The 27,963-nt window shown below is 41.8% G+C and overlaps 2 protein-coding genes, 1 long non-coding RNA gene and 1 pseudogene across 4 annotated transcripts in view; all 4 read left to right on the forward strand.

Annotated features, from left to right (window-relative positions):
• The first annotated feature begins 175 nt into the window (after window positions 1-175).
• Window positions 176-1,889, forward strand: LOC134203668 (uncharacterized). Of its 2 annotated transcripts, none has more exons than XR_009977660.1 (4): window positions 176-270; window positions 418-909; window positions 1,053-1,463; window positions 1,526-1,889. It is a non-coding gene; the product is annotated as an uncharacterized LOC134203668 (long non-coding RNA). The 2 variants fall into 2 exon arrangements; XR_009977659.1 differs by having other exon boundaries at window positions 1,053-1,439; window positions 1,526-1,888.
• Window positions 1,890-2,788: 899 nt separating this feature from the next.
• Window positions 2,789-6,816, forward strand: LOC134203656 (protein tumorous imaginal discs, mitochondrial-like). The gene is made up of 3 exons (XM_062678539.1): window positions 2,789-4,041; window positions 5,981-6,136; window positions 6,201-6,816. The coding sequence occupies exons 1-3, from the start codon at window positions 3,767-3,769 to the stop codon at window positions 6,211-6,213; spliced, it is 444 nt and encodes a 147-aa protein (XP_062534523.1). The 5' UTR covers window positions 2,789-3,766; the 3' UTR covers window positions 6,214-6,816.
• LOC134203660 (ER membrane protein complex subunit 3-like) lies at window positions 4,504-5,590 on the forward strand (annotated as a pseudogene).
• Window positions 6,817-10,839: 4,023 nt separating the features above from the next.
• LOC134203663 (ionotropic receptor 21a-like) overlaps window positions 10,840-27,963 on the forward strand; it is a 31,107-nt gene continuing 13,983 nt past the window's right edge. The window contains exons 1-2 of the mRNA XM_062678544.1: window positions 10,840-12,088; window positions 12,146-12,307. Of these exons, the coding sequence (XP_062534528.1) occupies window positions 11,025-12,088; window positions 12,146-12,307 (1,226 nt within the window). The 5' untranslated portion in view covers window positions 10,840-11,024. The remainder of the gene's footprint in view (window positions 12,089-12,145; window positions 12,308-27,963) is intronic.

A 27,963-nucleotide genomic window follows, 5' to 3' on the forward strand; every position in this document is an offset into this window, starting at 1 on the left:
TCCACTGTCTCCAAACGAACTGTCAAACGTGTCTCCAAACGAGCATGACGTCACGATTTCAATGGAAACGTTAAGGGCTGTGACGTCATATGCGCGTGTGCACGGGCAAAAAAATCGACTCAGCCATGCTTTCGCTCATCTATAGATTCTACTATCTATAGGCTGAACCTTTGAGTTTTTCTCCTTCGATTGAGTGAAGCCTCTGGTGCGTCTTTGCAACCGCAGCAATCCGAAACGGACGGAATAAAAATGCGACGGAGAATTTTGCAGGTAAATATTTTGGATAAAAAACATTTATTTGTGGCGAGAAAATAATTTAATCTTGCTACCAGCTGCCAATTCCTGATGAGCAGTAACTAGGTGTTTTTCATACGTGTTTTTCTTTTTCATTAAATGGATCTTTTTTTACGGTTGCAGCAATCTGAAAAGAGTGAGCCACCGCGAAAACACACACCCACAATATTCTGCGGAACAACCGATAACAGCCTAGACCATGTGTTCCCAACAGGAGTTATTTGGCTCAAAGCAGCAGCACCAACAGCAGCAAAAGCTGTCGTGCCGTGAAAAATTTCTCCATTAAAACTGCCAAAAGAGTAACTGCATCGACGTCGGATGGGAAGAAAACCGCGATCTCTGCCTCCTTACACAAATAATCATCAATCGCAACAACAGCAGCAGCAAGAGGGAAGATAAGGAATCCACCACCGAATAACCACAATATAGTGCGTGAATGCTAGTTACGGAACAGGCAAACAACAAAGCGTGACTTTTTTCATTCAACATATGCAACTATTGCAACCCTATATGACTGGGAGCCCTCCCGGGAATACGAGGTGTCATCATCGACAAGCGACAATATTCCATTGCCATCAACTCGGAGCTAGAAACCGTCTATCGCAAAACAAATTTGTAAGTATACACTGATAAATTCGCCTATTCTACAACCGATCCGCTGTTTATCACTTTACAGCACCGTCGTGTATGTTTGCCATCATGCATTTAATTTTTCATCAAAATTTCGCTCCATTCATCCCGATTTTTCATACTTCTAGCATTTCACTGAATGAAAACCGCATCGTTTCTTGATTGATTATTCGAAAATAGTACCAGCCGGGTGGTTCAGTGTCGATAGTATAGTTTAAATTCCGTGGTGCTGCCCATACTACAGCCTCAAGATGCCGATGACCACAGCGAATGATATCGCGATGCAACAATTTCATCTATCGCTGTCTAAGCACGCCCTCAACACTACCGATAAAGTGCCAATGGATCAGCAATCCCTTTAAAGTAAATGTCGGAGCACTGCTTCATCAACATAAAATGATGCCACATTGCAGCTCATTCATCGTATGGAAATTTTTAGCTACCCTTAACATGTGTGCCGTCGTCATGAGGAACCGTCCGAACCATTTAGAACCGGAATTTTAACACCACCACCGGTAAACTAAAGTACTTTTTCAAACGTACCCGAAATGCATCAACAGTAAAATTCAAATGTAATAATTATCCTTTTTATCCTCTCCAGGAAACACCAAAACCATGTTGTCCAGTGGCATGTTGCGTATCATTAAGCGCCACTCCATAAGCCTCCGAATCATGATTATCAACGCACTTTAGTCTTTTGTAAGTGCAATTGTACATCCTTTGAAGATCGACAGCCATTGCACGAGCTCATTTACCCAATTGAGTTCATTTTATGTATTACCAGACAAAGGCCGGAGTGGCCTGTGCAGTGCATAGAAAGTCTTCTGCATTCTGAACGGTCCATGGCTGCACGTCGCCAACCACGCAGTGAACATATACTGAATACTGCAGTAGAAAAATGATAATAAAATCTTGAAAATTATGACGTCTTCCTCTCATAAAGCATTCAAATAAACATAACAAAACAATCCAGTTTAGATATCTTAATTAGGACCTATTAGGACATGCTTCAATAAATCATGCGTTGAATTTTAATATGAAATAATGTGCAAAAAAGTATAACGCTAACTGGACCAACCAGCTTTAATTGCGTTACGACTAAAAAAGCATTGAAAACTGATTTTTATTTTGTTTATTTGAACGGTTTTTATTTTAAAATTCCAGGCTACCTATACCCGCACACCCATTCATACCCGATGATGATATGGTTTAACTAAACAAACAAGCAGATACTATACTAACATAACTACCTATTTTATTAACTAAGTACATATCATTGATCCGACCATAACTGTGGCAGAGGTTCGTCTGTTAATCAATTGCTAATTTGATAAAAGAAGTATTCTAATTGAATGTAGAAACAAGCTTTGGTTCTTTTAGAATTCTTAGTTATTGCTAGAGTTAGTCAAGTTGTAGGGTATAGGAAATGGAAGCGGTTTAAAGCCCATTTCCAGTTCTAGAAATGGCTAGATTGCAATTTGGATTAAAGCCCCAAACGCAATACAACGGAACGGCGACGGAAACGGAAAATTTGACAGTTAGCCCATATATTTTCTGTCAAATTTGCCGTTTCCATCGCCGTTCCGTTGTATTGCGTTTGGGGCTTAACTCTCTTATAGTAGATATATATTTTTCACAACTTAAGACAAATCGACAAGCCATATCTAGTCCCAGTAATAATTGAAGCTAAATATAGTCTGTTGATGAAGACTTGATCTAAGACAAATTAATAGCAACACTACATAACTGAAATAATAAGCGATGTTACTTAATAGATTTGAAATCTTTAGCATCACTTTTCAAAGAAATTTTCACATAAGAGAGTATAATCTATGGGTATGCGGTATGGTCTACCTAGGATTATAATACGAAACAGGGAAAACCTGAGAAATTCAATAATAAATTCATGTTAAAGACACAGTAGCGGTAGGCGGTGACCGCCTTTGATGGTTCTCTGAGATGTTCTTGAAGAAACTGCACCCATCCAAGAGTAAGGCTTCCCTGATGGAAACCGGAGGACATAGCGAATATGAGGGCTATAACGAAATAGCAATGTGAGCAGCTATTGGCGGATGTTATGTCTTGTGGTCGACTCCTGACCCTGGATGAAAAAGAAAACTTCTCGTTCAATCGTCCTTTAGGTAGGCCTCGAACTTTATATTCGGCATCCGCAGACGGTGGAAAATGAGGTTCGATGGTGTTGTTATTGGCGGTAATATTTGTTAGTGAAAATTACATTCGGGCCGCTTTAGAAAATTTAAAATGCAAAAGAATTCTATTGCTAAAAGTTTTCTTGAAAGTTGCTGCCCAGTGAAGTTAAGCGGCACCCTTGATCTGATTTTGTCTCTGCCAATAAGTGAGTTTTTGATGATGTTCCGTTTCTCGAGTATGTTGAACGCTCGTTTAGTTGCCTTCGCTGGTTCTATGAAATGAGTCTGTCCCATATTATGATGTCGCTGTGAATACTTTATATATTTGTTAGGTTACAACTCTTCCATTGAGATCTCCCTGAAAAAAATGTACGCAAAACTTAATTTTAATATCGAAACACACGCTCATTTGAATCTACTCAAAAGTGAGTCAAAATGACTCACTTTAGCATTTTGATGGAAATGTCAAAAAGTGAGTAAGATTTTATTTAGCAAGTGAGTCAATTTTCACTCACTTCTCAGAGTTTTAGGCTTTACTCACTTTTGCGTTATATTGTTTTCGAACCGTCAAACAGTTTGAAAAATATTCGCGAAAAAGTCTCGTATTTTTATAAAGTTTTTCAGTTTTGTTGTTAATTTGATGTGGTGAGCAGAGCAGATGCACAGAGCTGGTGGTGGTAATCTGGTTGTGCATGTCCCCAAGAATTCTCGCAGAACTGGCAGTTCCGCTGCACGATCGATCCGGACTAGTTGGTTCGAAAAATTTAATGCCGGAATCGATGATTTCTCCTATTCGCGATATGGACCGGAATGTGCCAGTACTGCGACAGATGTACATTAAATATCCATGCCTGAACTGCGCCTGCAACGGGCAGGTGGTTCAGCAGAAGCGGGTAACCGTCCCAGTGCCGGCTGGCGTTGATGATGGACAGACGGTACGAAACAAGGAGCTGTCCATTACATTCAAGTAAGTTTCTAGGAACTGGGCTTGTTACTGATACTTTCCAATTGTGGATGCCAGAGTATATGTAAATAAGAGTGGCGACATGTGCCGCGTTTGACAGGTCTCCTGCTCGTTTGGAACACGATTTTGTATGGGAATGACAGATGATTTTTGTTCCAATTCTGACAGTGTCGCCACTCTTGATTGTGTATGTAATCAATGTATGTAATCTGGTGGATGCATGTTAGTGAAAGCATGCATTGATGTCGTATTTGTTGTTGTTCTCAACTATACGATGAGTTTGTAATCGTTAAATGGATGCAGGATCAAATGCGTTGTATCATTTATAAGGCGTTATTAAGTTATCTACACACCTACTTTATTTTACCGGAGTCGGTAAAATTTTACTGAGTTTTTGGACTACGGTTCGCCCAGTAATTTCAACAGCAATATTTTACATTACCGAGTTGTCAGCATAAACGAGAAATGTCAAATAAACATTACAATCGGTAATAAGGTAGTTTGTTTATGTGAACATAACTGAGTTAGTCAGTAAATGAGGATTTATTTTTTGGGAAATATTTCACTTCGCATAAAATATAAGTATGGAGAAATTTCAGGGATTTTGTTTTAAATTCTGCCAGATTTTGCAGACATTGGGTGTTTCAGCCGTTTCTGATCATCACCTTTCTGGTCGGACTATTCGATATTGATGTCATCGATTTCATCCCAGAAAAAGGTTGAATTGACTTGACACAGATTCAAGGTAATGATCTGTACGCGGCTTCTCCGTGAGAACGGCAAATTCCTCACCCGCAATGGTTTGCTATAACTTCAACAACGAACAGGGTTTGCAGAAATCGCTCTCAATAGATAACGAACAACGATAAAAAAGGCAAAAACCTCTTCGAATTATTACAAGCCATGAAAACAACACAATCGCACTTATATACAAAGTTGGAAAAAAAAACTGATTAGGATAGGCGCCCCCACCGAGGGGGTTTGATAAAACGCGTTGTTCTCGCTTAATTATATTGGGTACCACATTTTTTCCGCACAGATGTGTAAAACAAGTTGAAATGCGTCATCAGAACCGCAATGTTGTTCAATATGGTCAAGGGTAACTTTATCAACGTTCTACCGATAATAGTGATCGGTGGATCAATTGGTTGTTCTCCAGGTTCGTGACGGTTCCATTCCCGCTGACGCTGCGCTTCAAGCCGATGTTGCAGCGGGGTATTGAATTGGTTTGGGTATCATCCGCGTCGTGGTACTTTTTGAACGTGTTTGGCCTGAGAAACATACCGCTGTTCAGACGCAAACCATGCAAAACTAGATGTCCGGAGCAGCAGTAGCCATGCTGCAGGATCTCAAAGCCGCCTTTAAAGCAGAGTGGGAAGCGTTCGAAATCACCGAGCACCAGAATCCTCTGGCGAACATTGAAACGGAGATGCTGATGGCGGCCAGTGGCGTGTCCCCGTCGGATGCTGTCTACCACAGCCGGGAGGAGGCTGCTCTCACAAACAAGAATCAATTATCGATTATTTCGCACTTAAGATTATTGTTAGATTAGACTTGCGTCCGACGAAATATTTTACGAGGTGGTAAATAAACATCAAGTAAACAACAGCAAAGGACTCAACAATTGCGTTCAGTATCTTTCTAATGACTAGTCGGTAAATTTTCATTTTTCACCGGTGATGCTGTTTTGATTTGTACCGACTTTTTGTGCATTTCAGCAATTTACGGATTTAATGATCTGTTCAGTAAAAATAAGCAAACGTCAGAACAATAAACATAATTTTTTACCGGAACTCGGGAATTTATTACTGACAATCATTGGAGGTCCACTAAAAAACTAGTATTTCAGTAAAAAAGAAATTTTGCAGTTGAAACTCAGTAAACAAAATACCGAACATCGAAATACTGGTTAAGTGTGTATGTTTTAATTTTATATTCACAGCGTATGGAAGAGTCGCTACTTCCGCCGACACGATTTCGATGTGCTCACTGACGGGTGCAGGACGTCTACAAAGATCAGGCCACGTGTTTTTAAACGGGCCAACAACTATGGCACCGGTGACCATTTAAACCAGATCCCGATCAAGCTAAACAAGCAGTAAGCGCTGATACACGTAAGAATGTTCCGTTTTGATTGAGTTATAATTGACTCTTATTTTTAGGCGTACGAAATAAGAGTAATGATCCTCTGGACTGGATCAGGTTCATCTAATTCTTCAACAAATTCCACATCATCGTAACTCTCCAGGTCTTCATCGTGCACATCGAAATCAACGTCTCCTTTTTCAGTGAGGATAAGTTCGCTTAGCGCCCGAAAGATGATTGTTCTAGCGACTTAACCACACGATGAAACCGGATCTCAGATCAGATTATAAGAAATCCTTGGCGTTGCACGGGTCTTCGTATGGTACGTGTATTACACTAGAAAATTCCCCACCAGCTGCAACTAGAACGAAATACATCACTGAAGAGGCAGAGACGAGCAGCTCAAACTCAACGACCTCAGAAGAACTCTTTCGACGACGCTTAAAACGTGTATGGTTACCGGAAATTGATATTACAACTATATTTTCAACTAGAGTAATGCTAACTAATGTGTTGTTTAGTCTAGGAATGCTAGGAACGGTTGTTGATGATTATTTGAATGCAATGTTAGAGCGAAACAAAAATGTGCTGTATCTAACCCATCCCCGCCAAGATCTTACTAATAAATTAATAAATAAAATGAGCAGATAGCTTCTTTTTCTAATATTTAAAATGCCATTCCTTTATCAATCTAAATGTGCCCAGAATTTCCAAAAAGTGAGTAAGATCTACTCACTTTTTGTTGCAAACAAGTGAGTAAGTCTTACTCTAATTTTGACATGATGCTGCATTACTCATAAGTGAGTAAACATACGGTTACTCAAAAGTGAGCTGTTCCACTTTTTTTCAAAGTGAGTCAAATTTGACTCACTTTTGAGTAGATCCAAATGAGCGTGCATCAAATTCAGTAAAGAAAGCAACAAAACAAAAATAATAAATAACAAATCCTCGTTCTGGATGTTCGAAGGCAAAGTAGCATGAACCGTGTTGTCTCTTCTTCTCTTACGCTGAGTCAGGCAACACAAATGATTACGTCATCATGTTTGCCTTTGAGAAAAAAGAGACAAAAAGGGATTGCTACTATACCAACACGACATTGGAAGGGACACAAAATCTAAAGCAGACCCCACACGACGGAAAAAGTTTGACAAACTCTTGATTATTGAAGAAAAAGATTGATCGTGTGAGTGCGAACCCAAAATATTGAAGTAAATATTGAGGGAAATCAGAAAAGTTTGATATTCTTTTCAATATTTCCCCTCATCTCCCCCCGCAGTTTGCCCACAGGAGTCGATGACGATTGAATGTGTGCGTGTTTTGTGCGTTATACCGCTATTTGATTCATATTATTTCAAGAAAAAATTGAGTTTTTCTTCAGCTACGGCCATGCCGGCTAATCAGTGAAAATATTGAAGAAAAGTTTGATGAAAAGTTTGACGAAAAAAGTATTGTCAATATATGCCTCGTGTAAGGTCTGCTTAAAACTCACCACGCGAATTATGTCAACTTTAGGGGAAAAAGGGGCTGAATGGGTTTTGTGGTAAAAAAAACAGCTTGGGAATGTGGGGTGAAATTTCAAATAAATAGCGTTTTGTTGTTTTTCAATAGTTCCAAGCCTCAAAAAATATAGGTTTCTTAGGAGAAGTGACACCAAAATAAAAGAGGAATCATTTAATCTAATAATATTTTTTCACGGGAAAGGTCTATTGCCATGAAAACATACGCATGCAATCAAAGGTGCCTGCGATGCGTGGTTTCGCGCGCAGTGAAACATAAGTAACTATTGTGTATCCGGAATAAATTTATACCGCTTTTTATACCGAAGTTGGATTTTTCTCCAGATACAGGCAACTTTCCCAACTTCGGAAGTAGTGCGCTGGATTCCCCTAAAGATGCGCTAAACAACGCATCCATTAGATTGACAGATAAAGCTTCGGAAGAAAGTTCGGTTCGGAAGTCCGGACTTCCGAATTCTAAGTTGGTGCTACGCCGACAATACACGCGCGCCACAACACATATCGCAGCTCAATGATCTAGACTTTACTAAGGTGGCGCAGATCAGCTCTGCGTGCCACTAGTTGTCTCTTTTATTCACCCGTTGATCTTAGAGCATCATTATCGGTCGCGAGCATTTTAATCACCCGCGCAGCGCTTTCATTTTAGTTTCGTCACTCGTTTCCGTATCGGTCACAATTTTCGGCTCTCAATTTGGTTGTTGTATTCCGTACCGGTGACGTTTGACAGTTGACAGTTCATCAAATAGCAGCGCTCTTATCGCGCTACCAAATTTGGTCACCTGTCAGTCACGCTACTGTTATAGCAGCACGTTTAGTAGCGACCGGTAAAGTGTCAAGTGATGATACTGCGCTGCCAAACGGCTTAAACTCACCACCGGTAATCTTGCTCTTCTGCAACGCAAATAGTGACGTCACTAATTGCGTTGCATAAGATCAGCGGGAGAGTAAAAGAGACAACTAGTGGCACGCAGCGCTGATCTGCGCCACCTTAGTAAAGTCTAGCTCCTTGATCGCAGTGATCAACCCAACTCCAAATAAAGCCCCAAACGCAATACAACGGAACGGCGACGGAAACGGCAAATTTGACAGAAAATATATGGGCTAACTGTCAAATTTTCCGTTTCCGTCGCCGTTCCGTTGTATTGCGTTTGGGGCTTAAATCAGCTAAAACTAATTTAAAATTTATTTAATCATAGTAGAATTTTATGTAGAATTGTTCATTTGCATTTATTTATTTATTATCAGACTAAGGCCGGAGTGGCCTGTGCTGCACATAAAAGTCTTCTCCATTCAGCTCGGTCCATGGCTGCACTTCGCCAACCACGCAGTGTGCGGAGGGTCCGCAAATCGATCCACCTTGCCCGCTGTGCACCTCGCCTTCTTGTTCCCGTCGGATCGTTGTCGACAACCATTTTCACCGGATTACTGTCCGACATTCTGGCTACGTGCCCGGCCCACCGCAGTCTTCCGATTTTCGCAGTGTGAACGATGGATGGTTCTCCCAACAGCTGATGCAACTCGTGGTTCATTCGTTCATTGACCTCTCTTGAGCCTCTTCATATCATGTACTTCGTCTTCTACGTGTTGATGACTAGTCCAATCCGTTTAGCTTCGCTTTTCAGTCTGATGTAGGCTTCCTCCATCCTCTTAAAGTTACGTGCCATGATATCAATGTCGTCGGCGAAACCAAATAACTGGACGGACTTCGTGAAAATCGTACCACTCGTGTCAATCCCTGCCCTTCGTATTACTCCCTCCAAAGCGATGTTGAATAGCAGACACGAAAGACCAGCACCTTGCCGTAACCCTCTACGCGTTTCGAAGGGACTCGAGAATGCCCCTGAAACTCGAACTACGCACATCACCCGATCCATCGTCGCCTTGATCAACCGTATCAGTTTATCCGGAAATCCGTTTTCGTGCATTAGCTACCATAGCTGGTCCCGATCGATTGTATCATATGCGGCTTTGAAGTCGATAAATAGATGATGTGTGGGCACGTTGTATTCGCGGCATTTCTGCAATACCTGACGTATGGCGAACACCTGGTCTGTGGTAGAGCGTTCACCCATAAATCCCGCTTGGTACTGCCCCACGAACTCTCTTGCAATTGGTGTTAGTCGGCGGCATAAAACTTGGGAGAGTACCTTGTAGGCGGCGTTCAGCAATGTGATTGCGCGGTAGTTGCTACAATCCAGCTTATCGCCCTTTTTGTAGATGGGACACACGACACCTTCCATCCACTCCTGCGGCAGAACCTCATCCTCCCAAACCTTGGTAATAACCCAGTGCAGCGCTCTAGCCAGTGCCTCACCACCGTGTTTAAACAGCTCTCCTGGTAGTTGGTCAGCTCCAGGGGCTTTGTTGTTTTTCAGCCGGCCGATCTCCTCCTGGATTTCCTGGAGATTCGGATCCGGAAATCGCATGTCCTGCGCGCGTGCTCTTATGTTCATTACCATACCGCCACCGTTGTCTGTCATATCGCCATTCACCTTTCGATCAACTTGTGGTGGAATTACGACCAACAGGGAAGCAAAACTATCAGCGAAAATAATACGGAAAAACCCAGATTACTCCCCCTAGCATTGATGATGCCTTTCTCGTGCATTACAAAATATATTGAAAAAATCACATGAGAAAGGTCATAAAAGCTCTTTAGGGGAATAGATCACATTTTTCGATAATTTTGCATGTTTTCGCATTGATTGAAATGCATTGCCACCATTTTTAAATATTTTTTTTTCGGTTTTGAAAAAAATTACAAGGGAGACCCTTGGGAAAAAAACAATATTTTTTCAATAATTCTAAAATGCCGGTTGAACTAAATTTAAATAGCAAACAATGGGACCGCATTTCCCGTCGAATGCAACACATTCACACACATACATACACACAAACAGACATCACCTCAGTTTGTCAAGCTGAGTCGATCGGTATATGACACTAAGGGTCTGCGGGCCTTCTATCAAAAGTTCTTTTTTGGAGCAATCATATGGCATAATAATGAATTAATTATAATGAATTTTCGTACAGCAATCCTAGTATGCACTTGCACACATAGGATATGAATCAAACTTGTGAAAGCAAAATTTCCTCCAAATATTTTATCTGTGGAGGTCGTAAAAATAAAATTAATTGCCTTCCTAATTATAACCCGCATATAGATTGAATCAATTCCCAGTATCTCTTTCTTCGCGCGCGGAGATTAAAAAAGAACAACATGAGAAGTGGGTTCAAAAGTTGATTGCGTTTCATATATTTCTAACCCTCCACGAAGCACACCTGTTCGTATGAGTCGAACCTATAAAACCGGGAGCAGAGTCTTGCGACGGTCTACAGTTCATCTACGGTCATTCGGTCAGCTGTGCTGAAGAGGAAAGCGAAATGAAAAGTGTTATCCTTGTTAGTGTGTTTTGCTTCCTGTGGTTGGAACTTTCGCTGGCCTGGCAGGATACAGGGCAGAGACGAAACCATATTCAGGAGGCCCTGATTGCCTACAAGTCGTACGATGTGGAGCACCGCCGGAATCGGTTTTACGAGTTGAGTAGTGAGCAATATGCTTCCGGAGGATTTGAGTCGACTAATGATACCCTTGATCACTCGAGAGCTAAACGACACAACGATCCGACATTCCGGGGAAATCCTAAAACTCGGGAGCAGGTCTGGGCTAAAAATTTCGCCCATGTAATGATAAACGACCAACAGTCCATGGCCTTAGTGATGCTTCTGATTCGTATTATTAATAAATACTTGAGTTCATGTATTCCGATAATTCTTTTTGACGTGTATGTCGAACAAACGGAAACGTATGTAATGGAAGCCTTGTTTAAGGAGTTTCCAACGACGTATATATGCGGTAAGATAAGTTCCAACTATACCTTGAGTAATCCGGAATTGCTGATGCCTTCGGCCTCAAAGTGTCGAAGCTATATTCTATTCATATCGGATGTCATGATGACTCGAAAGGTGCTCGGGCCTCAGTTAACCAATCACGTAATTGTCGTCCCTCGATCAAGTCAGTGGAAGCTGCAGGATTTCCTATCTTCCAAGGAGTCCAGAGACATCCTAAATCTGCTGGTTATCGGAGAATCGTATTCGACAGAAAAGACGATCAATAGTGAATCTGCCTACGTATTGTACACGCACGAATTGTACATCGACGGTTTGGGTTCCAATCGACCCATGGTGCTCACATCTTGGTTGAACGGAAAATTTTCCCGTCCAAACGTGAACTTATTTCCGCCGAAAATTCGGAAAGGATTCTCCGGTCATCGTTTCACGGTTTCCGCAGCACATCAACCGCCGTTTGTGTTCAAGATCATGTCCACCGATGGGGTAGGAAACATTGCCATCAGTTGGGATGGGTTGGAGATACGGGTGCTCGAGACACTCGGAAATTATTTGAACTTTACGTTCGATATCAAAGAACCTTCGAAGCCGTATCTTGGGTAACTATGAAACAACTTTCAGTATAAACAGTTGAGGTTCATTTTGGATTGATTTAGTCCAGGAGACGCAGTAACGGACGAAGTGGAACGGAGGCAAGCCGATATTGGATTGGCTGGAACGTTTGTCACTATTGAGCGGAATGTCAGAACGGAAATGTCCGTAGCGCATTCAACGGATTGCGCTGCATTTGTAACACTCATGTCATCGTCGCTACCTCGGTAAGATGTTATGAATTCTACTCTTAATGCAAATTATTTGGCGGATCATATTGAAGTTCTTTTAGAGATCATTATATTGCTGCGAAAATCGGAGAGCGTCATGAAAACATGATACGGGAAAATAATTATAACATTATCGCTGTTTTTTTATACAAAATGGTCATGTTTGAGAATCAAAATCTCGATTTCTAGCGAATTGAGTAAGGAAAATTTGGCGTCCCAGCCTAAAATAACTTGAATATTCATTAAACGATTGTTATTTGTATGCATGTTTACTGAAAAGGCACGTTTTAGTCGGAAATAATTATAAAGCCACTCCACTTGTATGGAGCCCCGTATAAGTGGTAGCTTTATAATAAATTCTAACTAAAAGGTGTAGGAAGGATTATGACCAACGAAAGGATTTTCTCCCGCAGCGAAATAAAAACTAGCGTGGGGAACGTGAAAATATACTCGATTGAAAAACACGTCTTTATTAGAGATGAAAGTAGCTTGAACAAAAAAGTATATAAAAAACAACATTCTTCCGGTTTCTCCCCGATGACTGAGTATATATGGTACAGTGTATCTGCGCCCTTCACGCAGAAAAAACTTTTTTAAAAACAATAATAACTAACGTAAATTCAACAAGAATTTCGCATTGTTTTGGCGGTAAAAAGAATTTGTTTTTGTTTTTAAAATCTCATGAAAAAACAAATTGTTGAAATTAAAAGAAAATATATTTGAAATCAAATAGTTATTTGACGGTTTGAATCTTCGCTTCAGCGGTAACTGTGTTACGTCTTGCTAAACAATGAAAATAACTGTTATTTCAAAAAGAGATAGTTTATTATTTTAATTAGCTTCGTAATCGAACATAAAATCATAATATTGTTGTTTTAATAATCTATTTATAGTATTTATATTACACATTTTTATTGAAATAAAAATTGTTATATTTTGATTTTATAATTTTCTTTCAAATTCTTTATCCTTATAGCCTATTCAGACTACAAGCTTTATTACTTGATAAAGTGCATCTCTATGTCAATGTCCACACAACTTATTTTCATTGAAGTTTAGCTTTATCAAGTGATAAAGCTCATAATTAAAACAGACTATTAAAAAAGTGACTGAGAAACATTATGCAGTTTTATATGTTTTTCTTTCTGCACACAGATTCGCATAGTTTATTTACTGGTCCATTAAATAAAGTTACCTCTATTGCTCCTATCACAATGCCGGTTAGATTTGTAGTAAAATTGATGCTTACATTTGTAAATGAAATAAGTCAGTCCGATCATCATTACGTAGGCAATAAAACGACACGTAGTTCATTGTAACTACTGGTTTTGGCCGAAGCATAATCCCGGAATAGCCATGGTCACTCCTGAACTCAAGTTTCTAATGAATGCGTCTGCGCCTTGTGATAGTTTTGCTCCCATCGCCAGAGCACTGTTGAGATTGTGGATGCTGGAATTGCTGCAGTACTACAATATGCAATGCAATGTTCCAAAATGCCGCATCCATCCAACAGCACTATTTGGTGGTAGTGGAATGTGGAATCATACGACCAAAGAATTGAAGCAAAATGGTGCATGGTAGCTAAAATTAGTTTTATAAATACATAGATGCAAAAGTAAGTTGTCTGCGCGATGTTAATGAGTAACCTACTTACTATTGAAGGGATCTCTTGGCTAATTGCCGATGCCTATTGGATAGCCAATTTCGTACTGAGGAAGAGGACTCGACGCAAAAAAAATGGTGGCTCTCCCTTACGCCACTTTGAGAATGATCCGATGAACACCATCATCGGATTCCTCCTTGCCCTTCTGAGCCATCGATCAGAATAAAGAATGGAAACTGGAATTTTCCGAAATAGAGAAAAAATTTACACAGATTTACAAACCATTGTTCATAAATATCTAGATTTTTATCAAACTATTACCGCCAATGTTAGCTATGAACAATTGACTTACCTGTATATTTTATATTTGCCATTAAAACAGTACTTAATTTGGTAAAACTGACTGAAACGTACAATTCAATTTCAAATTATTTTTATTTGCTTTGCGAAAATGACAGATGAGTTTTTTTTATTTTATACATCAGGCGTTACTCAAGGCTGTACCGTTACATGCGGTTTTTGTCTAGAGAGAAAACGAGTAACTAGACATTAAAATAAAAAGATTTATTTTTGGAATAAAAAAAATTTCTTTTTATTTCAACAATATTATTATTGTAAGTCAGATTATTGAAACAAACATATTTATTTTCAAATTAATATGAACAAATATTGTATAATCAATAAAAATAGACATGAATCCAAATAGTTTTTGCGGTTTAAATACAACAAACGATATTATAGATTCAATGTAATCAAATTTCTGTCCGTGTTAGACTGAACATACCGACACTCCTCCTCGCTGAACACTGGACCCTTGATCCTGACGTAGTCCAAGGTCCTCTCTGAATTGCTGCATCTTAATCGGTCCAAGTGGCTTAGTAAAAACGTCAGCCACCATTTTTTCCGATGGGCAATAGCGTAACTGAATCACTCCCCGAGCACATAGGTCCTTAGCGTGGTGGTATCGAGTATCGATATGTTTACTCCTTTTGTTCTGCCTTTCCAGCGACACGAAGTCAATGCAGCTACGATTGTCTTCGTTGACGACTGTGGGTGACTGCTGTTTGTGTCCCAACTCCGCCAATAACCTTCGCAGCCAAATCGCTTCCTGTCCGGCGTCGGACAACGCGACATACTCTGACTCCATCGTTGATGTTGTTACGCAACCCTGCTTGCGGCTTGCCCAACTTACGCTTCCATCACCGACCAAGTACACAAATCCGCTGGTGGACTTCCGGTCAGTTGTGTCACCGCCCCAGTCGGCATCGCTGTACCCGATCAGCGAAAGGTTCTTCGTACGGTCACTGCTCAACCTTAGCTGATGGTTTTGTGTGGCTACAAGATAGCGCACCACACGCTTTAACTCAAGCCAGTCCCGTTGCGCAGGCTGGCTGGTCTTTCTACTAAGGATCGAGATCGCCGCTGCTATGTCCGGTCTTGTATTCGTAGCTATGTATAGTAACGCACCGACGAGACTATGATATTGAATGTTGTCAGCCAGTGGCTCACCAGCGTCCAGTCTGAAATACCCGGGATCTAGTGGGTACTTAGACGTCTTCGCACCAGCAAGACCGAATCGTTCCGCAACCTCATGAATAAAACACTTTTGACTCAGAGAATATACACCTTGCTTATCCTTCGTTACATTAATGCCAAGAAACAGCTGCACCTCACCGAGGGAAGAAATTTCAAAATGCTGCTGCAGTTCTCGTTCCAGCTGTGTAATCCGCTGTCCATTCTTGCAGACGATAATCATATCGTCGACATAAATCAACACATAAATCCACTCGCCGCCACTGCATCGTTTGATAAACAGGCATGCGTCCGCTTCCGACTGGCGGAACCCAAGACCAATCAACACTTCCTTCACTGTCGAGTTCCAGACCCTAGCGGCCTGCTTAAGTCCGTAAAGACTCCGGTTCAATTTGCACACTAGTTCTTCTTTGCCCGACACTGAATAACCCGGGGGCTGACGCATAAAAATTTCTTCTTGCAACACCCCATTCAAGTATGCATTTTTAACGTCTACATGCCGTACTTGGAGTCCTTGATGACCCGCAACAGTAAGAAGAACACGGAATGTCTGTTGCAAAGCTACCGGTGCGTGCACTTCACTAAAATCTTCACCGAACCGCTGGGCATAACCTTGGGCAACCATGCGTGCCTTGAATCGCACTGTGCGCCCGGTTGCGTCCTTCTTCTTTTTATAGACCCACTTCGAACCGATAGCACGACGACCCGGTGGCAAAGGAACAAGTGTCCAAGTATCTTTTGCCATTAGGGATCGATATTCTTCATCCATTGCTCTTGACCACTCCGACTTATTTACACTTTTCATTGCCTCATTGTAGCTGCTCGGATCGCGCTCCTCGATCTTAGCTACGCCCACGACGTAGTTGTCGTATCTCTTCGGAATTGCACCTGCATTTTCCCGCTGCGATCTACGCGGCGGCTGTTCACATTCGCCGTTGTCTTCACCGTGATACAAATCTTCATTTTTTTGCCGAGTCTTCCGCTTCGTGGAATTCTTCCACAGTGGTGTCAAGTTCCGAGAATCCATGGAAGTCCGGCTCTGTATCGCAATCACTCACTACATCCGCACTATCAACACTCACTTGTTCACTATTTTCGCTTCCTCCTTCTGCACCGCTGAACTGAAACTCCATCAGGTCTTCGGAACAGACTGCTCCATCCTGCTCGGTTGAAGTATTACCTCTTGCTTTTGCCCTCTTCATTGGGCTACCGCTAGACTCCTCCTGCAACTCAGGTCCAAGCTCAAGAAACTTAACGTCTCTACTGATGGTTATTTTCCCAGTCCGCTTGTTAAGGAACCTGTATGCCTTGGTTCCGCAGGCATAGCCGACGAAGATCAACTTTTCCGCTCTGTTTTGCAATTTGCTTCGCTTGACGTCCGGCACGTAGACAAACGCGCTGCATCCGAACACCTTGAGGTGGCTCAAGTCCGGTTTCACACCGCACCATAATTCCATTGGTGTCTTTTGCACAACCCGCGAAGGTAGACGATTCTGGATATAGGCGGCTGCCGCAATCGCTTCACCCCAGTATCGTTTTTCGAGTCCCGCGTCAAGCAGCATACAAACCGCCATCTCTTGGAGGTAGCGATTCCGTCGCTCAGCGACGCCGTTCTGCTGCGGTGAATACCCAGCAGTCAGCTGCATCTCTATTCCTTCTTCGCTATAGAACTGTTGTAGCTCTTTGTTGACAAACTCCGCACCGCGGTCTGAACGGATGATTCGTGGCTTCCGGTTGAACTGATTTTCGACTAGACGCACATAACTTTTGATGCACTGTTTTGCTTCCGCCTTGTCCTTCAGCAGATACAACACTAGATATCTGCTGTAATCATCGATGAGTACCATAAAATATTTATTTCCACCGGGCGTGACGTTGCTCATCGGTCCGCACAGGTCAGTGTGGATAAGCTCTAGTGGTTCAGTTGTTTTTATTTCTGCTTTCTGTGGAAATGGCAGGCGAGCCATCTTCCCTTCCAAGCATTGCTCGCATATGCACTTTATGCCGCAATTCACCAGCTCCATGCCGGTGGCCAAGTTCTCCTTCTTAATTCGGTCTAAAACCGTGTGATCCCGGTGACCGAATCTCCGATGCCACGTATGCTGGCACTGCATAGTGTGACGTCGTCCTGCAGCCACCGCTGCACGCTCCGAGTTATTGAGCACATACAGACCACCACTACGACCACCTACCGTCACCACCTTGCCCATATGATCGACGATCTCAACACTGTTCCGTTTGAAAAGAACTTCGAAGCCGTTATCTGTAATTTTACTTACCGACAGGAGTCCACTGTCGAGCTCAGGTACGTATAGGACGTTTTGCAGATGAATATCCACCTGATTTCCCGCACCGTTGATACCTGCCACGGAACCAGTGCCATGCCCGTCTGATCGTGTACACTTTCCATTCGCCATCATCACCTGCACACTCGACGAATGCTCTATAGTGTCGAAAAAACTTTTGCTCCCGGTCATGTGGCATGATGCGCCACTGTCCACCGCCCACGATCGATTGAGCTTCACTGCTGCACAGGTGACATGCGTCTCCTCCTGAGCGAAAAAACTCACCGCTTGCACATTTGTTGCTTGCTTGACCTTCGCTTGAGGATGATTATTCCGACCACCGCTACCTGTCCTGCCACTGGAAGGGCCGCTTTCGTCCTGCTTATCTTTTGCTGCATGCCACTTTCTGCAGTCCTTCTTGAAGTGTCCGGGTTTCTTGCAAAAGAAGCATGTTTTGTCTTTGCTTACATTTTGCGTCTTCAAAACATGTTCGCCTCCGGCCAACTTCCCTTCTCGAGCCAAACGTCGCTGATACTCGTCAACCAATTTTGACCGAACGAGCTCCATTGTGATGTCTTCGTCTGGTCGTGCCTCCAAAGCCGACGCGAGATGGTGGTACGACTCAGGTACACTGCGCAACACCATTGCAACTTGCATTTTTTCTTGTAACTCCAGCCCGGCATTCTGTACACGCTCGAACAAAGTGTCCATCTCCAGCAGGTGTTTTTCTACATCGCCCCCTTCCGAGAGCTTCGCATCCAACAACCGGATCAGCTGTGATAGCTGTGATGTAACCGTCGATTTTTCGTGGTATGCTTTCAAAGCATCCCACACTGTAACTGCACTAGTACAGTCCTTGATTACCGGGTACTGGCTCTGCTCCAAGCGCAATCCGATTGTAGACCGCGCCTTCTTGTCGGCTTTCCCCTAATCCACTGTTTCAGGTTGCGGCTTTGGCTCCTCAATAACATGCCAAAGGTCTTCGCGCACGAGGAACATTTCCATTTGAAATTTCCATGTCGCGTAATTCGTGTTGTTGAGCTTCCCTAGCGAAAACTTTCCTGCATCCGCCATTTTGCTCCCGATCGGCAACTTTCCGCCGAGCGCACCACACTACCGCCGCACCAAATAAAACACGCCGAACCGACGACCAATAAATTCCGATTTTTCCGAACAACCGCTACACTATTTCACGATCCGCGACTGGGCCTATAACCTGTAGGAAGGATTATGACCAACGAAAGGATTTTCTCCCGCAGCGAAATAAAAACTAGCGTGGGGAACGTGAAAATATACTCGATTGAAAAACACGTCTTTATTAGAGATGAAAGTAGCTTGAACAAAAAAGTATATAAAAAACAACATTCTTCCGGTTTCTCTTCGATGACTGAGTATATATGGTACAGTGTATCTGCGCCCTTAGACTGAACATACCGACAAAAGGTGCTTTTCCAGTGAACATGCATACAAATAACAATCATTAATTGAAAATGAACTTCATTTTAGGATCTCAGGCCAAAAATGTCCTTAATCGAATTGCTAGATATTTAGATTTTGATCCTTAAACATGACCATTTTGTATAAAAAAAACAGCGATGGTGTTATAATTATTACACCCCCGGACTTTGAACGCTGATATCTCACTCAGCACATGATCTATCGTTCACCTTTTTAGCGGTATATTCATTCTTTTGTAGGTGGTCAATCGGCAATCGGGTTTGCTTGTGTTTGATGTTTGCACACTACCGCCATCTGGTTTCCGCTTAATCACACAGAGTGTATTAAGCACTGGATGATAAAGCTTCCGTGACGATGATTCTGAATGCTTTTGTTCTAAGTATGACGTCTGTTGCTCTGTGGCTCAGTCATTTCTCGATGGATTTTCATTTTGTTGGGCCATTCGATCAAGGAAGAGTCAACGCAGTTTTGTATTGTTCTGAAAATGTACTGATCTTTTACTATTTATTACAATATGTCCAGGACTACAAACAAACTTTCGTTTTGGATTTCAAAGCCGCGTTCAATTTTTTTTTGTAAAAAATTATTCAATACCGATCATAAGGGATCCCTTACTTCAGTTATTTTTTGGATGTATCTTGAAGCGCGGTCCGAAAAAGAAATCAATGAGATTTTTCAAAACTGACTAATTCCTTCTGGACTAAACATCTCCAGGACACCATACAAACTTTGATTTTGGATTGCGAAGCCCTGTTTCAACGCGGAGTGTATGGAGTTCTGAAAATGGTCAGTCTGGAAGAAGTTGATCGGTATCGAAAATTTTCTAAATTATTACTTCACTAGCTTGTGCTTCAAGATGCAATAAAAAATTAACTAAAGTTTGGAGTCTCCGGTCCGCCTCTATTAACGTCCATGCTTCATGTCCATAAAGGGCCACTGGTAGAATCAAAGTTTTGTATAGAGCAAATATCGTTTCCGTATGCATATTGCGGGACCTAAAATGGTTACGTAATCCGTAAAAGGCCCTATTCGTAGCAGCAATACGTCTTTTAACTTCCCGGGAAACGTCATTGTCACATGTCACAAGCGTTCCAAGGTAAACAAAATCTTCAAAAACTTCAAACACATCCCGATCAAGCACTACCTCAGCACCAACACCACTAGGTCTTCATCAATCTCTACCTGCCACCATGTACTTTGTCTTGGTAAAGTTAATGGTTAGGCCTATCCTCGCCATCTCCCTCTTCAGTGGGACAAAAGCCTCCACTACTGCTCTGCGATCGATTCCATTAAGGTCGATGTCGTCCTTTGCACGCCAGATCTCCTAATAGCGCCTTCGAGTGCAATGTTGAACAATAAATTCGAAAGTGCATCACCCTGCTTCAATCCGTCTAAGGTCACAAACGAGGTTGACACTTCGTCTGCAATCCGAATACTTGATTTCAAGCCATCCAGCGTTGCACGTATCAGTCTAATCAGTTTCGCCGGAAAACCATGTCCGAATATTATCTGCCACACCTCATTTCTTTCCACTGAATCGTACGCTGCTTTGAAATCAATGAACAGATAGTGAGTCTGCAAGTTGTAATCCCGGAATTTATCAAGAATCATCCGCAGGCTAAACATCTGATCCGTCGTTGATCGGCCCTCAAGCGGCCTCAGTCTGTGAAACAGGATATGCGACAGGATTTTTTATGCCGAGTTGAGAAGGGTGGGCCCTCTGTAATTGGCACACTCTAGTCTGTGCCCTTTCTTATAGATTGAGCATATGAGGCCATCCAATCAGCCAGCCAGCAGGCAGTTCTTTGTCCTCCCATATTTTCTGGATAATGTGGTGGATTGATTGACGCAGCTACTCACTTTCGTGTTTGAGAAGCTCGACCGGGATCTCGTCCTTCCCAGCAGCTTTACAGTTTTTCAACTCGTTTATAGCCTTCTTTACCTCGTCCAGCATTGCACATTGGTCCAGGAAGGAGACAAAGTGGTAATAAGTTTTTCAAGCCGAAAATAGCAGAGATAGAAAAAAAAACTTTGTTCTACAAAGTTGCTCCTAACGGTAAGGGGCTTATTAAGATTTTCATAAAAATTAGGGTGGGCCACATTTGAAAAAAATTAAAAATTAAGCTTTTTCATTTGCAGAGATACGGGTATACAATGTTCCGCGAAGCTGTAGTTCAGCCAGATTCCAAGAATTTTGCTCAAAAAATTATTTCTGTAGCTCTTAAATTGACTGATTTAGAGCAATTTTCCCAAGTTTATTTAGGGTGACCCTTTAAAAACCAGTTTTTTTTGCTCTAACTTTTTTGTTTCAAATTTCTCAGCAATGTGATGTTCAGACCACATGCCAGACCACATTTTGTGCTTTGCAGGGCGCAACTTATCATGGGCTCAACGTTGCCATATCTTATGCGGATCAAAAGTTATTGAGGTTTTTCTTCGAAAAAAACGTTTTCTTCTAACGGCTGTATCTATGAATGGCGCTAACATTTTTTCAATCTGTTTTCTCGACCTTATTCTACTACTTCCAGGCTTCATTTCAGGGTATTCGAATCGAGGGGGTAATTGAAATTAACCCCATATTATTGCAATGAAAAATTACCGTTTTTTCATTTACAAGCACTGATTTGCTATTTTTAGTTGTTTTTCTTCCATGGCTTACTTCGTGATGTGGCAAACGCCACACCATTTTGTTATAGAGCCTGAGCAGAAGCTTATATCTTGAAAACAGCAGTTCTTATGAACTTGATATGAATAAGAGATAACATGACAAAAAATAATAACAAAAATTAATATCCAAAATAAATACTTCAGGCATAACATTATCAGATATTTTAATACAAAACGAAAAATAATTATGTTTTGCCGTTGATTTTGTAATAACAAACTATGTTATGCCTTGAATATTTTGTATATTACTTTTTGTGATTCATATCTTATACAACGTGAGTAATTCTCGCAGAGACCGGGCCACTATTTGCACGAGGTCTTTGAAAATGCCCAAATTTATGTTAATTCGAATGCTTTCGGCAAGTTTATTAGGGATCCGAGTTTATTTTTTCAGAAAGATGGACCCCTTGTTAGTTTTAGATGAAATCACTTTTATGGACCCCTCGATTATTGTCAATTCTTGATTCACCAAAATTGTCATAACTCCAACATTTCTCGACCGATCTTAGGGATCAGTATATCGTTGGAAAGAGAAAGAGTGTATCCTAAATTTGCAATAATAAAAATGGGGCAGCCATATTGGATTTGGTATTGGATTAAAGTTTTGAGCCTTCCAAATAAATTACTGTTGTAGATTTATTTTATTTATCATCAGACTAAGGCCGGAGTGGCCTGTGCTGCACATAAAAGACTTCTCCATTCAGCTCGGTTCATGGCTGCACTTTGCCAACCACGCAGTCTGCGGAGGGTCCGCAAGTCGTCCTCCACCTGATCGATCCACCTTGCCCGCTGTGCACCTCGCCTTCTTGTTCCCGTCGGATCGTTGTCGAGAACCATTTTCACCGGATTACTGTCCGACATTCTGGCTACGTGCCCGGCCCACCGCAGTCTTCGCGGTGTGAACGATGGATGGTTCTCCCAACAGCTGATGCAACTCGTGATTCATTCGCCTCCTCCACGTACCGTCCGCCATCTGCAACCCACCATAGATGGTACGCAACACTTTCCTTTCGAAAACTCCCAGTGCGCGTTGGTCCTCCACGAGCATCGTCCAGGTCTCGTGTCCGTAGAGAACTACCGGTCTTATAAGCGTTTTGTAGATAGTCAGTTTGGTACGGCGGCGAACTCTATTCGATCGGAGCGTCTTGCGGAGTCCATAGTACGTACGATTTCCAGCCACTATGCGTCTCCGAATTTCTCTGCTGGTATCGTTATCGGCGGTCACCAGTGAGCCCAAGTACACGAATTCTTCAACCACCTCGATTTCGTCACCACCGATACAAACTCGTGGTGGGTGGCTCACATTGACCTCTCTTGAGCCTCTTCCTATCATGTACTTCGTCTTCGACGTGTTGATGACTAGTCCAATCCGTTTAGCTCCGCTTTTCAGTCTGATGTAGGCTTCCTCCATCCTCTCAAAGTTACGTGCCATGATATCAATGTCGTCGGCGAAACCAAATAACTGGATGGACTTCGTGAAAATCGTACCACTCGTGTCAATCCCTGCCCTTCGTATTACTCCCTCCAAAGCGATGTTGAATAGCAGACACGAAAGACCATCACCTTGCCGTAACCCTCTACGGGTTTCGAAGGGACTCGAGAATGCCCCTGAAACTCGAACTACGCACATCACCCGATCCATCGTCGCCTTGATCAACCGTATCAGTTTATCCGGAAATCCGTTTTCGTGCATTAGCTGCCATAGCTGGTCCCGATCGATTGTATCATATGCTGCTTTGAAGTCGATAAATAGATGATGTGTGGGCACGTTGTATTCGCGGCATTTCTGCAATACCTGACGTATGGCGAACACCTGGTCTGTGGTAGAGCGTTCACCCATAAATCCCGCCTGGTACTGCCCCACGAACTCTCTCGCAATTGGTGTTAGTCGACGGCATAAAATTTGGGAGAGTACCTTGTAGGCGGCGTTCAGCAATGTGATTGCGCGGTAGTTGCTACAATCCAGCTTATCGCCATTTTTGTAGATGGGACACACGACACCTTCCATCCACTCCTGCGGCAGAACCTCATCCTCCCAAACCTTGGTAATGACCCAGTGCAGCGCTCTAGCCAGTGCTTCACCACCGTGTTTAAACAGCTCTCCTGGTAGTTGGTCAACTCCAGGGGCTTTGTTGTTTTTCAGCCGGCCGATCTCCTCCTGGATTTCCTGGAGATTCGGAGCCGGAAGTCTTTTCCACACTTTCTGTCCTGTCCAGCAGATTTCCTGCAGCGCTACGACATCGAAGTTGCGGGGATGTAATTCATCGTAGATTACCCTATCGCAACCTGCGAAGCCTAGCGACTTGCAGTTCCATGTTCCAAGCTTCCAATCGTGATCCTTTATTCGTAGCCTAGGTCGTTGCCGATTGTATCGAGTCGTATTATCTTCTATGTCGTTCGTAATAGTTGTTTTTAAAGGCGGCTTATTGGGCCTGCGCAAACCTCCTGTCTCGTCGGAGGGCCGTCGTGTCAGGGCTGTTTAGCGTCCCACCTAACACCAGGACTTGGGCTTGTGCGCTTTGAGCGGCACACGGTCGCTTTGGCGGAGCCTACTTGCGGATACATGCAGATTTTTATAGAGGTTTAACAGGGCCCACTGTCAAACCCCACCACATCCTAGGCAGGCGCCACAACTCGCAGATGGCCTGGGGAGGGATCGTCAAGCCCTTGGACATAGTCCCTGCTGCCCTGCTGTTGTAGATATGCTCTTCATTTTCAAAATATATTTGGCGTAGAATAGTGTATGAAATCAATGAACTGATGTCGTAGTCTCATATAAACCATAAAAATAATTTTCTTGCCTCAGATGGGACTTTAAAAAAAATTGGTGAATCGTACATAACTTTTGATAGAAAAAACAGACACCTGAGATTTTTGAACGCAAAGCTCAATATAAGCTAAGCTTTCCATCGATGCAGTGATATTCAAAATCGGTGGTTGCAAACCTAGCAAAAAAATAGTTTTTAAAAATAAATCCAATATGGCAGCCAAATCAAACATGGCTGCTCCATTGTTATTATTGTAAATTCAGGACACTCTCCTCCTCTTTCCAACGATATGCTGATCTCTAAGATCGGTTGAGAAATGTTGGAGTTATGACAGTTTTGGTGAGTCGAGAATTGACAAAAATCGAGGGGTCCATAAAAGTGATTTCGTCTATAACTAACGAGGGGTCCATCTTTCTGAAAAATTTAACTCGGATCCCTAATAAACTCGCCGAAAGCATTCGAATAGCATAGCATATGTGATTGTACAAATCGTGGGTGGCTATACAATGCTCAATTGAGCAATCTACTGTATATTGTCGCAAATTGGTACTTGGGATTAGTACCTTTTCCTATACAGTAGCAGTTGTATACCTGGCCACGTCCTTACAATCACGGAAGGAAGGGAAGGAATGTTAGTTCAACATCTACTAGTGAAGATGCAGGGAACCCATACTACCTTCATAGATGTCTCGGGAAGGAAAATTTGTGTTAGAGGGAAAGGTGAATAATAGGAAGCTCTATTCAACAATATAGAGCGTTTGTCAATAACAGTATATGCTGTAAAAATAATAAAATATATTCATCAATTTACTTACGAACCGTCCTAAGGAAAAACAAAACAAAACACAAAATTTCGGCAAATCGCGCGATCGTTCTACCGTCCGAAACAAGAGCCAACTCGCACTGAACTCAACTCGCCGAAAGCATTCGAATGATTCGAATGAACATAAATTTGGGCATTTTCAAAGACCTCGTGCAAATAGTGGCTCGGTCTCAGCGAGAATTACTCACATGTATAAGATATGAAATAACAAAAAGTAGTATACAAAATAATCAAGGCATCATATGTTGTTATTACAATATCATAGGCAAAACAGAATTATTTTTCGTTTTGTATTAAAATATCTGATAATGTTATGCCAGAAGTATTTATTTTGGATATTAATTTTTGTTATTATTTTTGTCATGTTACCTCTTATTCATATCAAGTTCATAAGAACTGCTGTTTTCAAGATATTAGCTTCTGCTCAGGCTCTATAACAAAATGGTGTGGCGTTTGCCATAACACGAAGTAAACCATGGAAGCAAAACACATAAAAATAGCAAATTAGTGCTTGAAAATGAAAAAAACGGTAATTTTTCATTGCAATATGGCATTTTTGCATTGCAATAAGGGTGTTTATCTACTTTGACAATTAGTGGGAGCCCGTTTGTTTGGTTATTTCGCGCTGAACATTCCAATGAGTCGGATCATCAATTCTACCTATTTTACTTTACGGTTTCTAGAGCTTAAGAACAAAGCTTTTCATACGATTTTCAATACGTGTTACTAGATTATTCATAGCATTGCATTTTAAACATAAAATGCTGAAGAAAACATGGATTATAAGTAAAACGTTAAAAAAAATATTTTGTGTTTGGATTTAACGGAAAGTTCACGCAGAATCATACCAAAACAAAACATAAAATGTAAATAATCGGGCCGCCGCGAAACGTCTCATAATATACCTTATAATATGGGGTTATATCAATTGCCCCCTCGATTTAAATACCCTGAAATGAAGCCTGAAAGTAGTAGAATAAGGTCGAGAAAACAGATTGAAAAAATGTTTGCGCCATTCATAGATACAGCCGTTAGAAGAAAACGTTTTTTTCGAAGAAAAACCTCTATAACTTTTGATCCGCCTAAGATATGGCAACGTTAAGCCCATGAAAAGTTGCGCCCTGCAAAGCACAAAATGTGGTCTGGCATGTGGTCTGAACATCACATCGCTGAGAAATTTGAAACAAAAAAGTTAGAGCAAAAAAACTGTTTTTTTAAGGGTCACCCTAAGGAAAATTGCTCTAAATCAGTCAATTTAAGAGCTACAGAAATAGTTTTTTGAGCAAAATTCTTGGAATCTGGTTTAACTACAACTTCGGGAACATTGTATACCCGTATCTCTGCAAATGAAAAAGTTTAATTTTTAATTTTTTTTTCAAATGTGGCCCACCCTAATTTTTATGAAAATCTCAATAAGCCCCTTAACGTTAGGAGAAACTCTGTTGAACAAAGTTTTTTTTCTATCTCTGCTATTTTCGGCTTGAACAACTCATTACCGCCTTGTATGCTACCTGGACCACTGTGCATTGGTGGTTCCACAGCTTGACCTTTGCCTACTATGTCCATCCTGCTCCTTAAAACACCTACATTTTCACCATTCAACAAATATTCGAAGTGCTCCTTCCACCTGGCTGCCACCATAGTCTTGTCTGTCAGCAAATTCCCCTCTCGGTCATTCTAGATGGCGGGCACTGGCGCAGTCTTAGGACGTTTTCACCGCTGCTCTATTTTTTTGGTCTAATTTTATGACAGTTTCAAAAATATAGACCAACAAAAATAAACCAAATATTTGCCATTTTCACCGGTGTTGTTTTAAAATGAATGTTTTTGTTTTAATGCTTCCGAGAAACAAAAAAAAAACAAAAAACCACAACCAAGGCGAAGCAACATATATTGAATAAACCGCTGGGAATTCCTCTTGAAGTTCCGCCGGGAATTCCTTCAGGTTTCTCAAGGAGAATTCCTCCTTAAGTTGCTTTGATAATTCCTCTAGATGTTACTCCAGGAAATCTTCCTAGAAGTACTCCGGGAATTCCTCCTGAAATTCCACCAGGAGTTCTTCTACGAAATCCTCCGGGAATTACTCCTGGAGTTGGTCTAAGAATTCCTCCCGGAGTTCCTCCTTCAGTTACTTCAAGAATTCCTCTGAAAATTTCTCCTGGAGTTTGATCAGGTTTCTCCAGGAGTTCCTCTGGGAATACCTCTTGAAGGTAATCCGGGAATTTTACCTGGAGTTAATCTTGGCGTTCCTCCGGAAACTTCTCCTGGAATTCCTCTAAGATTTTTTCCGGAAATCCCACTTGGAGCTCCTTCGGGAATTCTATCTGGAGTTTTTCCGGGAATTGTTCTTGGAATTCCTCCGGGAAATTCTCCTGAAGTTCCTACGGGATTTCCTTCTTCAGTTACTCCAAGAATTCCTCTGGAAATTTCTCCTGGAGTTTGCTCAGGTTTCTCCAGAAGTTCTTTCGGGAATATCTCTTGAAGGTAATCCGGGAATTTGACCTGGAGTTAATTTT

Source organism: Armigeres subalbatus, unplaced genomic scaffold (assembly GCF_024139115.2).
Source record: "Armigeres subalbatus isolate Guangzhou_Male unplaced genomic scaffold, GZ_Asu_2 Contig205, whole genome shotgun sequence".
NCBI classification, from domain to species: Eukaryota; Metazoa; Arthropoda; class Insecta; order Diptera; family Culicidae; genus Armigeres; species Armigeres subalbatus.